Source organism: Zygosaccharomyces rouxii, assembly GCF_000026365.1.
Source record: "Zygosaccharomyces rouxii strain CBS732 chromosome B complete sequence".
In the NCBI taxonomy this organism is placed as follows: domain Eukaryota; kingdom Fungi; phylum Ascomycota; class Saccharomycetes; order Saccharomycetales; family Saccharomycetaceae; genus Zygosaccharomyces; species Zygosaccharomyces rouxii.
The window spans coordinates 343,958-361,006 of NC_012991.1; the positions used below are offsets into that span (position 1 = coordinate 343,958).

Genomic DNA, 17,049 nt, shown 5'->3' on the forward strand with positions numbered 1-17,049 from the left:
ACAGCTCAAAATGAGATTACTATATTCCAATTGAATTATACACTTAATAACTGACTGATTTATGGTCTTTATCTTCTTTAAGCCTCTAGAGACAAACGACCCTTAGGGTTAGTGACCTTAACACCCAAGGCCTTAGCACGAGCCAAGATATCAACTCTCTTTCTGGAGGAAACGTTGTGAGCAATTTCAGCTGCGTAAGATTTGGAGTGCATGGTCAAAACTTCCAAATCCTTAACGTTAGCCACTAGGAAAACCTTGTGACCAGATGGAGACAAGTGCTTAGTCTTCTTGTTAGAACCATAACCAATCTTTGGTTCAGCTGGGTAGCCCTTGAACTTCTTTCTCACACAAGAGTCAATACCTCTTTGCTTTCTGTGAGATTCAGGCACTCTCTTAAAACGATCAGATTGGTAACGTCTGAAGGCCTTAGCGTGCTTCTTAACAATCTTGGGGTGAGGTAGAGAAGGTGCCATCTTCGATGAGATTGTTAGTAAATCTATTCAAACAAAATTTATTCAATGTTATTGGTCTTAGAACCCTATATTATCACATACTTTTCACTCCTTATTGGTCTTGATCCCACTGTAACTGGTAATGTTTGAGATGAGGTTGAAATTTTACTTTTGTCAGTTTGACTCGGTACTGTGCAAAGGGCCTCTGGGCAGAAACGATAGGCATCGCCTCGGCGAGCGTGCAGATTGTGATGGTGGGCAAGGACTCTAGGCGGTGGGTCCTAGGCGGAGTAGAGGGAAGCAGTAAGAGGTGCTAGTGGGGAGCTAGGCAGAGCGGAGGAGGTACGTTACACGGGGACGATCGAGAGTCTAGGCAGATAGGCGGTGAAAGCGTCTGTTACAATGCGAAGAGGACGCGAGACTTGTATGCTATGACGCAGTAAGCGACGTGTCTGGGTTTCTGTCACAAAAATAAATGGGTGTTCGGGTGTAGAGAAACAGTCACAAAACATGTTTTAGCGGCTAATTGCAGTTTTTCGACACATATTGTCAACATGGAGTTGCCAGAACCACGCAGATGTATCGATAGTATCACTAAAAAAAAATCTAAAAGGGAAAACAAGTATATCAAACACATATACATATATATATATACATTCTTTTTTCTATCTACTTCTAATTGTCGATGTGTTGTTCGTGAATCTTGGCAAAACGACCAGAAGGATCACCGTGACAGCCCCAGTCAGCCTTAGGGATCCAACGCATCACGGTATTAGCGGCACTCTTTGGGAAGAATTTATCAAACTTGAGACGGTACCAATAAGCTTCTTTGGTAGTTGGTTGATCATCACCCCATTCTGGACGTGGAGTCGCCAACATTTCGTCAGAAATTGCTTCTTCAGCAGCATCCTTTAGACCATCGATCCAAGAGTAACCGACACCGTCAGAAAATTGTTCCTTTTGTCTCCAAAGAATATCTTCTGGTAAATAAGGTTTAACATTAGGTTCATCCGTTGTATCAAAGGCCTTACGTAGGATGTATTTCTCGATACGGCCTTCTTCTGGCTTAATCATTTTTTCATTAGGGTCCAATTCCATACAGAGGTTCAAGAAATCACGATCCAAGAATGGAACTCTAGCTTCTAATCCCCAAGCCATAGTAGACTTGTTTGCTCTTAGACAATCAGCTAAATGCAAGTTCTTAACACGGGACGCACATTCAGCTTGAAATTCCTTAGCAGATGGAGCTTGGGCAAAATATAGATAACCACCAAAGATTTCATCAGAACCTTCACCGGATAGAACCATTTTAACACCTTGGGCCTTAATCTTTCTTGATAGTAAAAACATTGGAGTTGATGCTCTAATAGTAGTCACATCGTAAGTTTCCAAATGGTAAATGACATCGTCCAAGGCATCTAAACCTTCTTGTAAAGTGAAAGTGTGTTCATGGTGCAATGAACCGATGAATTTAGCGACCTTACGAGCCGCCAATAGATCAGGAGCACCTGGAAGACCAATGGCAAATGAATGTAGACGTGACCAACCACCTGTGTGCAAATTACCTTGAGCATCAATACCTGCTAGATGTTTTTCTTCAGAATCATAGTTAACAGGGTCTAGTTCTTCATTGGCACGTTCAGTTTCACGAGCTGCAATGGATGCAATTAATGAAGAATCTAATCCACCAGATAGAAGGACACCATATGGAACTTCAGCCATTAGTCTCTTTCTAACGGATTTCTCCAAACTATGTCTCAAGACCTTGTAATCAAGAGGAGTAGATGGCATGTAGGATTCATCCAACCATTGTGGGTTGAAATAACGAGTAATTTGGTCAGACTTTGAGTCGTAGACGTGGCCTGGAGGGAATGCAACAATTTCATCGCAGTCATCGATCAAACACTTTAACTCAGATGCGAAAAATCTCGTTTTAGGACTCTTGCTCGACTTACCCATGTAAAGCGTTGTTATACCGATTGGGTCTCTAGCGGCCACAATACGATCTTCCTTGGAATCATAGAGACACCATGCAAACATACCGTCTAATTTCTTTGGTGCATCAAGACCGTATTTCAAATATAGTGGAATAATTGGTTCACAATCACTCAAACTTTGGAATGGATAATCGGAACATTCTTCTCTCAATTGAATATGGTTGTAGATTTCACCGTTAACACATAGTGTGTAGTTGCCGCAAGGACTCTTGATAGGTTGAGAACCTGATTCTAACCCGACAATAGCCAATCTTTCATGAACCAGGATGGTAGAATTCTTAACAACGTTACCAGACCAATCAGGACCACGATGTCTAATTCTCTTGGAAAGTTGCAAGGCATGAGGCCTATATTCCTGCACGTCTGTGTGCCTGAAAGCAGCAAAGATACCACACATTATTTACGATGATGCTAGGATGGTATTTCAAAGAGAGTATGACAAAGTTAATTCTGCCTTTGCAAGTTAAATATTTTTTCTTATATTTCCGACTTCTTTTGTCAAGAGATGACTCACATTATTCATCACCATTTTTTCCGATTCCTCTTCACTGACAAGGAAAGACAATAACGGGAAAAAAGTGAAAAATTTTCGTATCTTCGCAGATATTCAAGAGGGAAATACATACGAGTAAACTGTCAGGACTTCATAAGACTCGCGATCAACTCGTTGTGACTACTGAATTGATCTATTTTATTAGCTATTAAACGATGCCCAATCTTACATTTTATTCTCCCCCCTCTATCGTAGATACAGATCCACTTGTAACGATCTTGCAATGGGATCCACCTTTTTGAAGAGGGTTAGAATCAAGAATTACCTCTTTACAGATTACAAGTCAACTGACTTGTAAGCCAGGTAGTTAACCTTCCAGTGTAGTGAAAGAATCAGAATTTCCTAGAGACGTCCCTATAAAACCATTAAAATTGGTGTAACAAGAAAAATTGCTGCGCGGGAACCGTCTTCACCATTAAAACCCCACGAGCTTTAAAACCCGAGGGAAGAATTGTACGATTTAATAGACGCAAATAATTTCATCTTCTTCTTTTAAAACTTGGAAGGTCATTGGTGTTCTAAAAGGAAGAAGGGAGAAACAAGAAAATTTTCAAAATTCAGTCCTTTTATATGTCCAGAAAATGATTTACGGTCATCTCATACGAAGGAGTGAAGGGGAGGCACCATTTGGAAGCATATATGTGAGGGAGTAGTGACGATATGAACTACTGTACAATTCGCTAGCAGCTATGGATGAGGTTGAAGTTTTATCTGGCTGCGTATTCCACCAATCTCCTCTTATATCTTCCTATGTTTCCAGAGTCCGAAAGGCGGGTAATTTGAAATTTTTCATCACAGGTCAAGTGAAAAAAATCGATGAGATGAGATGAGATGAGCTGAGCTGAGATGAGCATGAACACAAGCGTGAGTACGAGCATTAAGTGTATTTAAGAGCTTCTTTAGGCATTGTAGTATATTGGAGATGCTGTCTTTTAATGAGATTAAGTCTTCTGCTAAGCTTCTCACCACGTCTGAAGACAGAAGAAATTATAACCAGGTGGTTCAACTTGTAAACGATTTGAAAGTTGACGATGAGACGTTGAAAGATGAAAGTAGACTAAGATTTCTGGTGGTTGCACTTTTACAAATTTTCAAGAAAATGTTTAGTCGAGGTGATCTAAGATCAAAGGATGCATTGGCAGAATGGTGTAGACAGGCATATGAAACTTTTAAATCAAGATTGCTTCAAATCATCTCTGAATTACCCGTAGAGACTTCTCTAGGTTTAGATTCCGTTGATATTTACATGCAATTAATCGAACAGGAATCTGTTTATTTTGCCGCGAGAGAAGATGCACCTTATTTCCCCAATAATACTTTGAGATCTTTGATTAAGGCCCTTTGGAGCTCGCCAATTCGTTCCAGTGGCACCAAGGAAATGGCCAGTGGTCAATCTGAAAACCCTTTGCTGATGGAATTTGTGGGAAAGTATTATAAAAGTTATGGAGATATTCAATATTATTTCCAATCTGAATTTAACTATTTGTTAGAACACGACCAATACTCTACCGAGGAAAGCATGGGTAAATGGTTGGCTACAGTCAACCATGATTCTAGTTGTACTAATGAAGGTGTGGATCTAGAAATTTTTGTACCGAACCCTCCACAAGTGGTTGAAAATGAATCTAAATTCAAAACCCTATTGGAGAAAAATTGGTTATTGATGGTTCATGGTGAGTTATCATTGGCTCAGTACAAAACTACCCTATTGATATTGCACAAAAGGGTCATTCCTCATATACATACACCAACGAAATTTATGGATTTCCTCACGGATGCATATGATCTCCAGAGTAAAGATGTTAGTGCGGGAATGGTACCCGTGTTGGCATTGAATGGTTTGTTTGAACTGATGTTACGTTACAATTTAGACTATCCAAACTTTTATCAAAAATTATACGGGTTAATAACGGCCAATTTAATGCATGCCAAATACAGAGCTAGATTTTTCAGACTTATGGATACATTTTTGGCATCAACCCATCTTTCTGCTCATTTGGTAGCATCTTTCATCAAAAGACTATCAAGACTAACGCTGAATGCTCCACCCGGTGCAATTGTTTCTGTTATCCCATTTGTTTACAACCTTTTGAAGAAGCACCCAAGTTGTATGATTATGCTCCATAATCCTGCCTATATTACCGATCCATTCATGACACCAGAAGAGACTGAACATGTTAAAAGTTTGAGAGGAAACTACGTGGATCCATTTGATGATAAAGAACCTAATCCGGAAAGGACTAGAGCTATGGAATCATCACTATGGGAGTTAGCGTCATTAACGGAGCATTACCATCCAAATGTAGCTACTTTAGCCAAGATCTTTAGCCAACCATTCCGTAAGATGAATTATAACATGGAAGATTTCTTAGATTGGAGTTACGATTCTTTATTGGCGGCAGAAACTTCAAGAAGGCTCAAGGTTTTACCTACTCTAGAATATGAAAATTTCGACCAACTTTTTGGTGAAGCGAACACAGAAGGTACTACATTTTTAACTGGCGTAGATTGGTAATAAAAGGATTTTATATAATAATTATAATAAAGATTGGTGTAATACACATGATAGCATAAAAACCTCAGAGATTATTTCTGCGTTAAAGTCATTTTACGTTTTGTAGATGAAAATGATTTAAATGAAAGTTAAACATACTTCAGGCTATATTTCTAAACAGTAAAGAAAACGAGATTCACAAAATAAGGATGGAGTCTTTTAAATTTCGAAAAACATAAACATTAAATTAGTTGTTCTCATTGATTTATTGCATCTGAGAGAAGCTAGTGTTCTGGTCTTTTCATGAAGAAAAGACCAAAAACTATCAAAAAGAATGGTCTCTAGCGGGTTCGAACCGCTGATCCCCGCGTTATTAGCACGGTGCCTTAACCATCTGGGCCAAGAGACCTAATGATTTGTTGAAAGCCAACGTTTCACCGCAGCCTATATTCTCGAAGACTATTCGAGAATTGAAAAAAAAAAGATGACATTAGTTGTTAAAATTGATCAATTAAATGAGTGCGGAAGAATGGCACTTACGGATTCCACTGCAACTGATCTTTGTCTTCGTCATTACTTGAAAGCAATTCTAGAATTCATTTGAGAATCCCTAAAATGTCAAGTATATCTGCTGCTGATAGTGCTAAAGCCCTAGAGTATAAAGATCAAGGTAATGATTTTGTCAAGAAACAAGATTTTATCAAAGCAGCAGAGCTTTACACTAAAGCTATTGAACTAGATGATACTAAATCAATCTTTTTCTCGAATAGAGCTTTAGCACATTTGAAGCAAGATAATTTTCAACTCTCTCTAAATGATTGTGACAAGGCACTAGAATTAGACTCTAAAAACATCAAGGCATATCACAGACGTGGTTTATCCTACGTTGGTCTTTTAGAGTTCAAAAAAGCTAGAACTGATTTGAAAACGGTTCTCAAGTCTAAACCTGGTGATGTTGCAGCTGATAGAGCATTGCAAATTTGTGAGAAATTTATTAGAGAGGAAAGGTTCAAGAAAGCCATTGGTGGTGATGATTCCTACAGTACTATAAATTACTGTCAGAGTTTGAGTTTGGACACCTACGATGCTAGTTCAGATTTGTCTAAATATGATGGCCCTAAGTTGGAATTGGAACAGTTGAAAAATGATAAAGGTGAACCCGCCGGTGCCATTGTTAAAGATATTAGTCCTGAATTTATTTCTGCAATGGTTAACGATGTTTTCAAAAAGGGTAAAACTATCCCCAAGAAATATGCAGCAGCCATCGTCTCTCACGCTGATAGATTATTCCGTGAAGAACCCACCATTTTGGAATTATCTAATGTTAAATCTCCTGCCAGTACCATTTCTGTTTGTGGTGATACTCATGGTCAATTTTATGACGTTTTGAACATTTTCCGCAAATATGGTAAAGTTAATGAAAGGCATACTTATTTGTTTAATGGTGATTTCGTCGATCGTGGCTCCTGGTCCTGTGAAGTGGCACTATTATTCTACTGTCTCAAGATTTTGTATCCAAAGAACATTTATTTGAATAGGGGTAATCATGAGAGTAACAATATGAATAAAATTTACGGATTCGAAGATGAGTGCAAGTATAAATATTCTCAAAGGTTATTTGACATGTTTTCACAAAGTTTTGAAAGTTTACCACTAGGCGCAGTGATTAATGATGATTATTTGGTTATGCATGGTGGGTTACCAAGTGATGAAAATTGTACTTTAGAGGACTTGAAAAAGATTAATAGATTCTCACAACCACCAAAGGAAGGTGCATTTATGGAATTGTTGTGGTCAGATCCATTTGAAGGTAAGGGCTTTGGTCCATCTCAACGTGGGTTGGGATCTGCCTTTGGTTATGATATTACTGAGAATTTCTTGCGTAAAAACCAACTACGCAAGGTGTTTAGATCTCATGAAGTGAGAATGGGTGGTGTTAAATTCGAACATAATGGTAAATTGGTCACCGTTTTCAGTGCTCCTAACTACTGTGATAGCCAAAACAATAAGGGTGCTATTATTCACGTTGTACCAGGTAGAGGTAAGTTGAATCAAAATGAAAATGATGATGAAGATTTACTGGTGGAAACTTTTGAAGCAGTGGAACATCCTCCAATAAAGCCCATGGCATACTCCCAAGGTGGGTTAGGCTTTTAATATCCGTTTGTAATATGTATAATATGGGCATTTTTACATCTAATATCCAATGCATCGAAGTAACATATGTAAATTAATCGAAAACACTGTAGTTCCCTTGTGAGAGAACTGTATATTCCATGTAAAATAAGGAATATATTGTTTGGAAAAAATTCCAAAAAATAAAGCTCATGGCGGGGGTCGAACCCACAATCTTCTGATTAGAAGTCAGACGCGTTGCCATTACGCCACACGAGCTTCCTATTTGTTGAAAAACGAAGAAGATAGATCCCAATACAACATCCTTATATTACTTCTAAATGTAAAGTTACATGACAGAGCATACCAAACAAATAAGAAACATACTGTAATTAATGTGTTTGGGGCACTCACAATAACTATAATATATAGTGGGGTCTTAGATCCGAAATGTAGCTTAACGGAAGAATCCAAGCTTTATAGATCATATAATCAAGTATTGGTGATCTAATCTAAAGTATATCTTGTCCTTATGAGTAATTGGACCGTGGTTCATTACACTAAATTTGGTTATTTCTTCATACATTACTATTATACAAAATTTTAGTAGATAGAATTATTCATCATCACCAGCAGCTTTCACCATATCCAAGAATTTTTCTTTAGACAGATCAACCAATCTTTGTTTCTTTTCCTGTTGACCAAAACCTGTCACAGTCTTAGAATCTCTTTCAGTATTAACTTGCGTGGAAAGTATCGCATTAAACAATTTGACAGCACCTTTCCTAGCAATTTTCTTTAATCTGGCTTCTTTTTCAAGTACGTCTCTAATTTCTTCACCGGTTTTCTCTCCAGAGTCATCAGTTACCTTGGGGATAACATCCTTCCTTCTAACCTTATTCAATTTCTTCTTCTTTTCGACTAATAATGCCCTTTTAGCTTGTCTTTCCAATTTATCAGAGTCACTCTTCTTCAAAATTTTCTTATTTCTTGCCATGATAGGATCATCCCTATCGTAAGCTTTCAAATGTGACGACAAGATTGCACTCATAGCACTAGAAAACCCTGCAGATCCATCATCGTGCTTGCTCATCTTCGATTTCTTCTTGCGAGGAAAATCATCACCTTCTTCCTCTTCTTCTTCTGCTTCTTCTTCTTCGTCATCTTCGTTGTCATCTTCGTTGTCATCTTCACTGGATGGCTCCTCTATCTCAGCATTGTCGCTTCCACTTGCTTCATCTGCAGACTCATCACCTATATCTTCGCTATTATCACCATTATCACTCGGACTTTCAGCTTCTACTTGTTCCTCAACCGATTTCTCCTCTGGCTTTTCGGATTCAGCAAATCTGACACTTCTAGTACGTTTAGAAGCCATTGTGAGCTTTCTAACAAACTACTTTATGTCTCTTGTTAGTCTTCAATCCTAGTATTTTACTAGCTCATCGCGGGCATCTTGAAAGATATACTGAAATTTTTCACGAGTGACAGGGTAATACACGATCTTCCCGTTAATCAATATAAACAAAGAGAACCAGTCACACTATAATCGACTTTGAAACAGATCCTTAACCAACGGAGCTTTCGATCATTTTTAGAGGATCGAATGCATATCCTGAGGCTCTCAAGGTCTCCATACATATATATAATTTGATAGATTAGGCTTTAGAGTTGGTAATTGTTAGTGGAAACAATATATATCCACGCGGCAATCATGAACGGTATTCCTACGACGCCAACAAGAGTTAGAAGCAGTGGTAGTTCTATTCCATCACCGAAATTAAATGGATCTTCTCCCAAAAGTTATAAACGTCGAAATGATTCAACAACGCCGCCAGGATCTTATTCACCAGTGGAACAGCAGAATAATCACGATAATAATAATGATAATAATAATAATAATAATAGTAAGAACCAAACTATTTCTAGGGGAGCCACGGGTACATCTTACAGGAGCAATTTCCATCTGACTTCCTTTTACAAAGAAAATATTCGTGATTTGAATCAGTTACAAGATAGCCTTTTCCAAAAGAAAGCACAAATGGATGTTCTGCTAGATGAATTGAGTGAATGTAATGGAAAGTACAAAAATATAGAATTTAAATGGGAGGATTTAAAGGAGGAAAGATCATTGAAAAATCAGCAGATGAATTTGAAAAATAATGAACTGGCTAGATTGAAGGAGGAATTGGTAACTAAAAATGGATTTTTAGAACAAGGTCATCAATTACATTTACAACAGTTGAGAGCCAAAAATGATGCAGATATCAACAAGATGGAAAATGAATATAGGGTTCAATTGGAAAGGTTAAAGTTTGCCAAGGTTAAAAAATTTGAAAATGAAAGGAATTCTCTATTAGATAAAGTGGAGGAAGTGAGAAATAATATAATTACCAATGAGACAAATTTACAGAACATGCTTAGGGAATGTGAGACCAATCATTATAGAGCTAAGGAAAATTGGTTACAAGATTATCAAAAGAACTGGAAAGAAAATGTTCAGATGAATGAAAATTTCTCTAACGATGTGACGGTATTGGGTCAACAGATTAAGACTGTTTTGGAACCACAGTGCAATGAGAAAATGCAAGAAGTAGCAGCATTAAGAGGTAAATTGCAAAATTTGCAAAATTCTTTAAAACAAAGACAAGATGATACTCAAAGTATGAAAAGACAAATTGATGAAATCAAGGGGAAAACAGTACAAACAAAGAGGAAAAGACAAGAGTTACATGACTATATCCATAATACAAAGAGTGAATTACAACAAATTGATGAAATTCTAATTAAAGAGGAAACTATGCGCCGATCATTACATAATGAATTACAGGAATTGAGAGGAAATATAAGAGTTTTCTGTAGGATAAGACCTCCTTTAAAATATGAAAATCCAAATACGGCCCATCTCACGGTGAATAAATTTGATGATGAAAATGGTTGTCAGACGATGGAAATTGTAAAATCTAATAATACAGGTAATTCTATTCCACAGAATTTTAAATTTGATAGAATATTTGATCAAAACGAAACTAATGAAAACGTATTTGAAGAAATTGGTCAATTGGTACAAAGTTCCTTAGATGGTTATAATGTTTGCATATTTGCCTATGGACAGACGGGGTCAGGTAAGACTTATACAATGCTCAATCCACGTAATGGTATTATACCCGCTACAATTAGTCACATTTTCAGCTGGATCGAAAACTTGAAAGAAAGAGGTTGGAATTATGAAATCAATTGTCAATTCATTGAAATTTATAATGAAAATATTGCGGATCTACTGCGAAGTGATCAAGATGATATCCAAGCAAATGCTAAACATGAGATTAGACATAACCAGGAAACTAACACAACTACTGTTACCAATGTAACACTGTGTCCGTTGAACTCTGAAGAACAGGTGGACGGTTTATTGAGGAAAGCCAATCGACTGAGATCTACGGCATCGACATCAGCAAATGAAAGATCATCTAGATCTCACAGCGTATTCATAATTTTCCTCAAAGGTTCTAATCACTTGACAGGTGAACAATCTGATGGAATTCTCAATTTGGTCGATCTGGCGGGTTCAGAAAGGATCAATTCTTCTCAAGTGCTAGGTGAGCGCCTGAGAGAAACACAAAATATTAACAAATCTTTGAGTTGCTTGGGGGATGTAGTGCATGCCCTTGGTAGTAACGATGCAGCTAAAAGGCATATTCCTTTTAGAAATTCCAAATTAACATATTTGTTGCAGTATTCGTTGACAGGTAATTCCAAAACTTTGATGTTCGTCAACATATCCGCTTGTGAAAGTCATCTTAACGAGACTTTGAACTCATTAAGGTTTGCATCTAAGGTAAACTCAACGAAAATGATCGCCAGAGATTCTTATGGGTTTCGTAACGAAAATGCTATAATAAATGTCTAAGTACAAGAGTAAATATAAGGATAGGAAAAAGGGAGGAACGTGATCCTCTTAATAATAATATCCCAATTAATTAGGAAAGGTGGGAATTAGAGATAACATGTTTTAAGAATTCTTCTTATTATTGGTGTCATCATTTGTATTATTATTATTCTCAGGCAAATAGCTCTGAAGTCTTCTGATTGCCCAGTTCAAACCAATGAATCTAACATCCGGATCCGAATCACCTTCAGTGGCAGTGTAGTTTTTCCACCATGACGGCGATTCAAATCTTGGGTCTTCCTTAGGAAAATTACGTTGTTCATGGCGTATCTTTGCAATGTGATTTCTAAGTTCTGCTGCCACTGCACTTCTTAAACCTTGAGCTTCTTTACCTTCTATCAATTCTGGCGATAGATCTGTTGGATGTTCAGGATCATGGTATTTTTCTACTAACTTTTTCCATTCCTGACGATAACCCTCGATAATGGAATCTTCAATTGGATCACCAATTGTGACATTAATTTCAGCTCCAAAGTTGGCAGGTAAATATCTTTTAATCATTGTCCCCGCAGTTTCTTCCGAAGCCACTTTTTCAAAACCAGTAGTGAAAATTGGTACAACGATTGGCGCTACTGTGGATTCCAGAATCATTCTAGACACCCCCCACTTGAAATATCTCATGGAATTGCTAAAGGGTGGGTGTAACTGTAGGACAAAACCTTCAGGGTATACATGCATCCAAGCTGGACGTGACCTTTTGACAGGTGGAAAATAGTTTTCTTTTGCTTTTTTAGCCATGTTGATCACTGCTTCGGCAGGCTTGCTCACCTTTTCACTAGGTGGGAACCATTCTAAATCCATAGTATCATCAGGACTTAATAACCTAACGGCAGCATCTATGGAGCCTTGGAAGGGGCTAGCTCCAAATCTTTCGGTAGAAAGTACCTTTCCTAGTGAGAAAAAGGTTCCAAAGACCTTATTCTGGAAACAAACGTTACGGGCGCCTAAACACCATCTTATAGTATCCACATCTCTATAAATTCTCCAGGGAAATACAGCCCATAAAAATGGATCATCTACACAGGACATGTGATTCATAACTGTTAATAACCCTCTGTTTTCATCCTTACTTCTATCGATCGCCCTTTCTAATTTGTTAAAATGGTTTAACTCGACATTATAGAACGCCTTTAGTATAAGTTTCGAGAGACCTATAGTAGCAAGACAGGTACCATGAGAGAAAAATTGCCAAGCGGAACTTCTCCTTGGATATTGGGCTAAAAAATCATCACCTCGACTTAATACATCCGGTAGAGACATCACTGTGAGATCCTGATAAAGAGGCCGATTGACATTAGCGATTATCGAACATCCTAAATTTCGCTTCAGGCTCATAAATTTTTTCTTACCATTTATGAATCAAAGCGTAATTCGGCCCTTGCTTGTGAAGAGAAAAATAAAGTGAAATAAAGGAAGGAAAGTAGGAATTCAAGGCTCATCTCATTACCAATCCACCGGAGACAAATACGAGAAATCTATTATGGAAAAGTACACTAGTTGGAGGGATAAAGGTACTGGTATAGCACCATTTCTACCTCCACCCGTTAGTAATCCGGGATTTGGTACATTGCTTCTACAAACCCTACTGTTTGCCGTTAAGCTCGTAATTTTGCTCCCTCTACTGATCACATATGGAGTTAGCAATTCCAAATCAGTTTTGGGTTGGATATTGGGCTTTCTTTTCGGATGGAAACTAGATGTCACTGTGCAAGGTGTGAAAAGGCGGGATCTGGGAAACCTTAGAAATTATCCTCAAAAGGGCAAGTTGTACCTTTGTAATAGCACATCGGCCTTAGATGCACTCGCACTTGATATGATTTCCCAAGGTCCATCGTGCTTTCTGGTTCCACAAGACCATACTATTTTCAAAATGAATAAAAATCAATATTTTGAATTCGCCCAAACTGGATCTTTAGACGCTAGTAGATTTGGACATGAAGTAGGTAACATTAGACAATTGAAAAATACCGTTAATTTCATGTTTCTTGAAGGAACATGTTCTAATGGGAAAAGTGTACTTCCCTTTGCTCTCAATGAAACTGAATTGTTAGAATTTCTGCAATTGCCAGAGACGGATAGAAGTGCCACATTGCAATCGATTCAATTGAAAATCAATGGTTCATTGGTAACACCGTTGAAAGTTAACAAATTCAAATACTTGGTCACAATGTATACGAGGGGAGTTCATTTCAAGATTAAATTGAACGAACCCCAAAAATTGGTACCATTAGAAGGATTGAGAGCATCATTAAATGACAATAACAAATTCAAGCTAGTCTCGCGAACATTAAATGTTGAGTCGAAGAGAAGATTCGTGCAAGAATATAGTTCTAAATCTTCTTATAGACGTTAATAGTACCTGCCGCCAGAACTCGATTCAGGTTTTGGTGCCAATTTGCACGTCCGTTGATCAAATGACCAGTTTTCAAACTGTATATCTGGTGCCTTCCCTTGAGGAAACAATTTGCGTAGATTTGACTCTTCATCCTCTACGGATTTGAAGTTTACCTTGTCATTTGTTTGACGATACCTATACCTTAAGAGAAAGATCAATGGTAGTAGGAAATCGTCTAAAGTCTCCTGTAAAAGCGGTAAAAGATTTTGATCTTTATCTTTTCGAAACCATGGAACAGTGCTGGATCCGGTGCCAGGGTGGAATGGTTTCTTCTGCAATGCATTCTTTAACCTGTCCCTTTTCCTATTTCTTGACAACAATGGATCGCTGAGTTGAGATTTATTTACAATCTTGGAAATGTAATAAACTGATCGTTCAATCATTCCTATAGCCACACCTGTCTCGTCCTTATTGTATTCATCTAGAGACAACAATAGGAAACTCAAACTGTTCAAATACGCAAATAAGGAATTATTGATGATTGTACCACGATTGCATTTCAAAGCTGTATCGAGACATCCAATAACGAGCTTCGAATAGAGTACACTGTTGGCAGCTAAATCTTTCAAATCCTGCTCTTGAAAATCTAACACTGCATCCCTTTGGTCCTTATACATTTTTGTCCTCAATTTGGAGAGAGATAGGACAACAATTCCAATTTGTTGTAAAAGCTTCAATTCGGCTATCATGTCTTCCACCAAAGAACACATCGACTGCTCATCAGCGATGGCCGCCGATGATAGGATCCAATTTAAAGCAAATTGTAATAAACCTAACCCTTTACGTAAATAGCTACCACCGGTTGACCAGGCACCATCTGTTCTTTCCGATCCATAAGCTCCTTGCATTACATCCAATGAAACCTCTCTGTAGAAGAAAGCAATATCCACAAGGCAAATAATCAATTCTTGGTTTAATATTTCGCTAGAGTCATCATGATACAATATACCACAGAGGGAGGAACTGTAATCTAATAGAACGTCAATACGTGCTAAGAAATCTAAATGCCCTTCTAGTTTGTTCACAGAGGTAACGCTATTCTCTCTTTGATTCAATACATTGGGCGGCAGCGCATTTTGCAATGTCTCTAATTCTGGGAATCTCAGGGGCAATTCAACCATGGGTGAGAATAAAAAAAAAAAAAAAAAAAAGGGTTGTATTTATCCTACTAGGTTCAGTTTCATCCAGTATCTTTTACAAGATGATAAACTGTCTATTATCGTTTTATGTTTATTTCTTACTGTTTGAGTGTTATGGAGTTGGATAAGGACGTTGCAACGGCTTCAGCCGCCGTCATGATAGTCAGAATTTACCCGGACATAGAGAATATTGAACGACAAAGGCGCTTAAATATTGGATTAGTGGTATTACCGCGTTGAATATCTCGATATTATGATAATACGATTCCCGGCTTTTTTTCTTGCATATGTACGTGTTTATATTTTTATTTTTGACCTGGTATTTATACATTTTGTAGATGTAGTCGCTCATTCAGCACTGGAAAACGAGAATACATTGTAAATAGATATAATGATTTTTGTACTATTTCTCAACCACCCAAGTTTTTAATTGTTGTTTGGGCATTAACAGGTCCTAAGACATATAAGTCTATTTTGGCTTCTTGCGTTACACTACGAGCATGTCAGATCCAATCGAATACTTAATCGCTATAGTGTTTGAACAATATATACAAGCCTTAGATCTGACGAAGACGTGAGAGATAGTAAAGCTAAATTATGATTCTGAGTACTCACTAAGCTCGACTGTACATGTTGTCGTTATCAGAGTGTCACTAGCTGTTATGTCGATCTATGTTTCAGCCGCTTTTGACCACTAAAAACTTTGAAGTATGATACAGCCTTTGGATGGATGTTACAATTGACCTGTATATAACAGGGTCTGATGACCCTGTTAGACCAATTTTCCTATAGATAAAATGAACAAAAAGCATGATAGTGTCATAGTCTCGATGAAATATTATCGCCTATGAATTATGCGGTGGACTAGTATGACTGATTAAATCTCTCTTTCAACAAGTGTATCTGGTTGTTTGGCCGAGCGGTCTAAGGCGCCTGATTCAAGAGTTCGACTCTTACCAGCAGCAAAACTGCTGGGAACCCTCAGGTATCGCAAGATGCGTGAGTTCGAATCTCACAGCAACCATCTTTTTATATCTTTTTTTAATTGGAGAATATCCCATATCCATCCTTTTGGTGTTACACCTAATGGACAAGTTCAAATTTACTTGATATTTTGTTGCATCGTCGTATCATCATCCTTTTTTATTGGAAAGTTTTGGCGTCTCTGAAAATATTGATGAAGGGCTGTTATATTGCCATAGTCCCGAATATTGTCCCATAGTCCATAAATTTTGATACATCCGAAGCATATTGTTTTTAGTCTCTTCCCGGCATGTTCAATTGAGACACAGAGTGAGAAAAGTACTGAAGCAATACTTCTACATGATTCCTAAAAACAGATAAACCCCAAACACTCATTATTGTTCAGCTATGATAAAGAATATGCTCCAAAAATCCTAAAATCCTTCCTTAGTGCTGCTTTAGACCAATTATATCATGCTGGTTCTTCCAGCACTATTTTCTTGAACAGCGCTCGGCGGTTCGCTGGCAAGTATTTTACAGAAGGAGATAGCCGCCAAAACAAACTTAAACTTCTACTCACCACTTTTACAACAGTAAAGAGAACACATCCAAGAAAACAGCAACACGGATAACAATGGTCTCTCCAAGATAGGCTCGAAGGTGTAGACTACTAATCACTAGGAGGACAATGTTGCGAAATAATATCCCAAATGTTCATTCGTATAATACTTTACTCTGCATCAATGGATCACCACCAGTATGTTACGTACTATCGGCTGAAATCAAAAAGAAACATAGCAAGAGGGCTCATGATCACATTGCATGTGATGAAATTTCAATCCGATAACCGGTTCATAATAAACGGACATGCAGACTTTTAGTTCCTGGCTATTGTTTTCTCAAGAGAGTAAACAACAAAATAAGGACTCCTATCGAATTTCTAGTTTCGAAAGACTAAGCTATGAACCAGGCTGAATGAAGACACCCTACAC

The 17,049-nt window shown here is 37.7% G+C and overlaps 9 protein-coding genes and 4 non-coding genes across 13 annotated transcripts; 5 read left to right on the forward strand and 8 right to left on the reverse strand.

The window, feature by feature from the left end:
- Positions 1 to 77: 77 nt before the first annotated feature.
- On the reverse strand, positions 78 to 473 carry RPL32 (60S ribosomal protein eL32; the record flags this gene model as incomplete). Its single annotated transcript, XM_002495089.1, has 1 exon — positions 78 to 473. One exon carries the CDS (start codon positions 471 to 473, stop codon positions 78 to 80), a length of 396 nt encoding a protein of 131 aa, XP_002495134.1.
- Positions 474 to 1,127: 654 nt separating this feature from the next.
- Positions 1,128 to 2,846, reverse strand: ASN1 (asparagine synthase (glutamine-hydrolyzing) 1; the record flags this gene model as incomplete). The annotated part of the gene is made up of 1 exon (XM_002495090.1): positions 1,128 to 2,846. The coding sequence occupies one exon, from the start codon at positions 2,844 to 2,846 to the stop codon at positions 1,128 to 1,130; it is 1,719 nt and encodes a 572-aa protein (XP_002495135.1).
- A 464-nt stretch (positions 2,847 to 3,310) lies between these two features.
- SNR45 lies at positions 3,311 to 3,512 on the reverse strand. The gene has a single exon (XR_002648384.1). It is a non-coding gene; the product is annotated as a snR45 (small nucleolar RNA).
- A 412-nt stretch (positions 3,513 to 3,924) lies between these two features.
- NOC4 (ribosome biosynthesis protein NOC4) lies at positions 3,925 to 5,517 on the forward strand (the record flags this gene model as incomplete). Its single annotated transcript, XM_002495091.1, has 1 exon — positions 3,925 to 5,517. The coding sequence occupies one exon, from the start codon at positions 3,925 to 3,927 to the stop codon at positions 5,515 to 5,517; it is 1,593 nt and encodes a 530-aa protein (XP_002495136.1).
- Positions 5,518 to 5,831: 314 nt separating this feature from the next.
- On the reverse strand, positions 5,832 to 5,905 carry ZYRO0B04202r. Its single transcript has one exon. It is a non-coding gene; the product is annotated as a tRNA-Ile (tRNA).
- Positions 5,906 to 6,111: 206 nt separating this feature from the next.
- PPT1 (protein serine/threonine phosphatase) lies at positions 6,112 to 7,653 on the forward strand (the record flags this gene model as incomplete). The annotated part of the gene is made up of 1 exon (XM_002495092.1): positions 6,112 to 7,653. The coding sequence occupies one exon, from the start codon at positions 6,112 to 6,114 to the stop codon at positions 7,651 to 7,653; it is 1,542 nt and encodes a 513-aa protein (XP_002495137.1).
- A 165-nt stretch (positions 7,654 to 7,818) lies between these two features.
- ZYRO0B04246r lies at positions 7,819 to 7,890 on the reverse strand. The gene has a single exon. It is a non-coding gene; the product is annotated as a tRNA-Arg (tRNA).
- Positions 7,891 to 8,227: 337 nt separating this feature from the next.
- Positions 8,228 to 8,989, reverse strand: RRP15 (rRNA-processing protein RRP15; the record flags this gene model as incomplete). Its single annotated transcript, XM_002495093.1, has 1 exon — positions 8,228 to 8,989. The coding sequence occupies one exon, from the start codon at positions 8,987 to 8,989 to the stop codon at positions 8,228 to 8,230; it is 762 nt and encodes a 253-aa protein (XP_002495138.1).
- Positions 8,990 to 9,325: 336 nt separating this feature from the next.
- On the forward strand, positions 9,326 to 11,521 carry KAR3 (Kar3p; the record flags this gene model as incomplete). The annotated part of the gene is made up of 1 exon (XM_002495094.1): positions 9,326 to 11,521. The coding sequence occupies one exon, from the start codon at positions 9,326 to 9,328 to the stop codon at positions 11,519 to 11,521; it is 2,196 nt and encodes a 731-aa protein (XP_002495139.1).
- Positions 11,522 to 11,623: 102 nt separating this feature from the next.
- TAZ1 (lysophosphatidylcholine acyltransferase) lies at positions 11,624 to 12,820 on the reverse strand (the record flags this gene model as incomplete). The annotated part of the gene is made up of 1 exon (XM_002495095.1): positions 11,624 to 12,820. One exon carries the CDS (start codon positions 12,818 to 12,820, stop codon positions 11,624 to 11,626), a length of 1,197 nt encoding a protein of 398 aa, XP_002495140.1.
- Positions 12,821 to 13,040: 220 nt separating this feature from the next.
- LOA1 (lysophosphatidic acid acyltransferase LOA1) lies at positions 13,041 to 13,913 on the forward strand (the record flags this gene model as incomplete). Its single annotated transcript, XM_002495096.1, has 1 exon — positions 13,041 to 13,913. One exon carries the CDS (start codon positions 13,041 to 13,043, stop codon positions 13,911 to 13,913), a length of 873 nt encoding a protein of 290 aa, XP_002495141.1.
- Positions 13,910 to 15,076, reverse strand: ZYRO0B04356g (uncharacterized protein; the record flags this gene model as incomplete). Its single annotated transcript, XM_002495097.1, has 1 exon — positions 13,910 to 15,076. The coding sequence occupies one exon, from the start codon at positions 15,074 to 15,076 to the stop codon at positions 13,910 to 13,912; it is 1,167 nt and encodes a 388-aa protein (XP_002495142.1).
- Positions 15,077 to 15,999: 923 nt separating this feature from the next.
- On the forward strand, positions 16,000 to 16,118 carry ZYRO0B04378r. The gene is made up of 2 exons: positions 16,000 to 16,037; positions 16,075 to 16,118. It is a non-coding gene; the product is annotated as a tRNA-Leu (tRNA).
- The last annotated feature ends 931 nt before the right edge of the window (positions 16,119 to 17,049 follow it).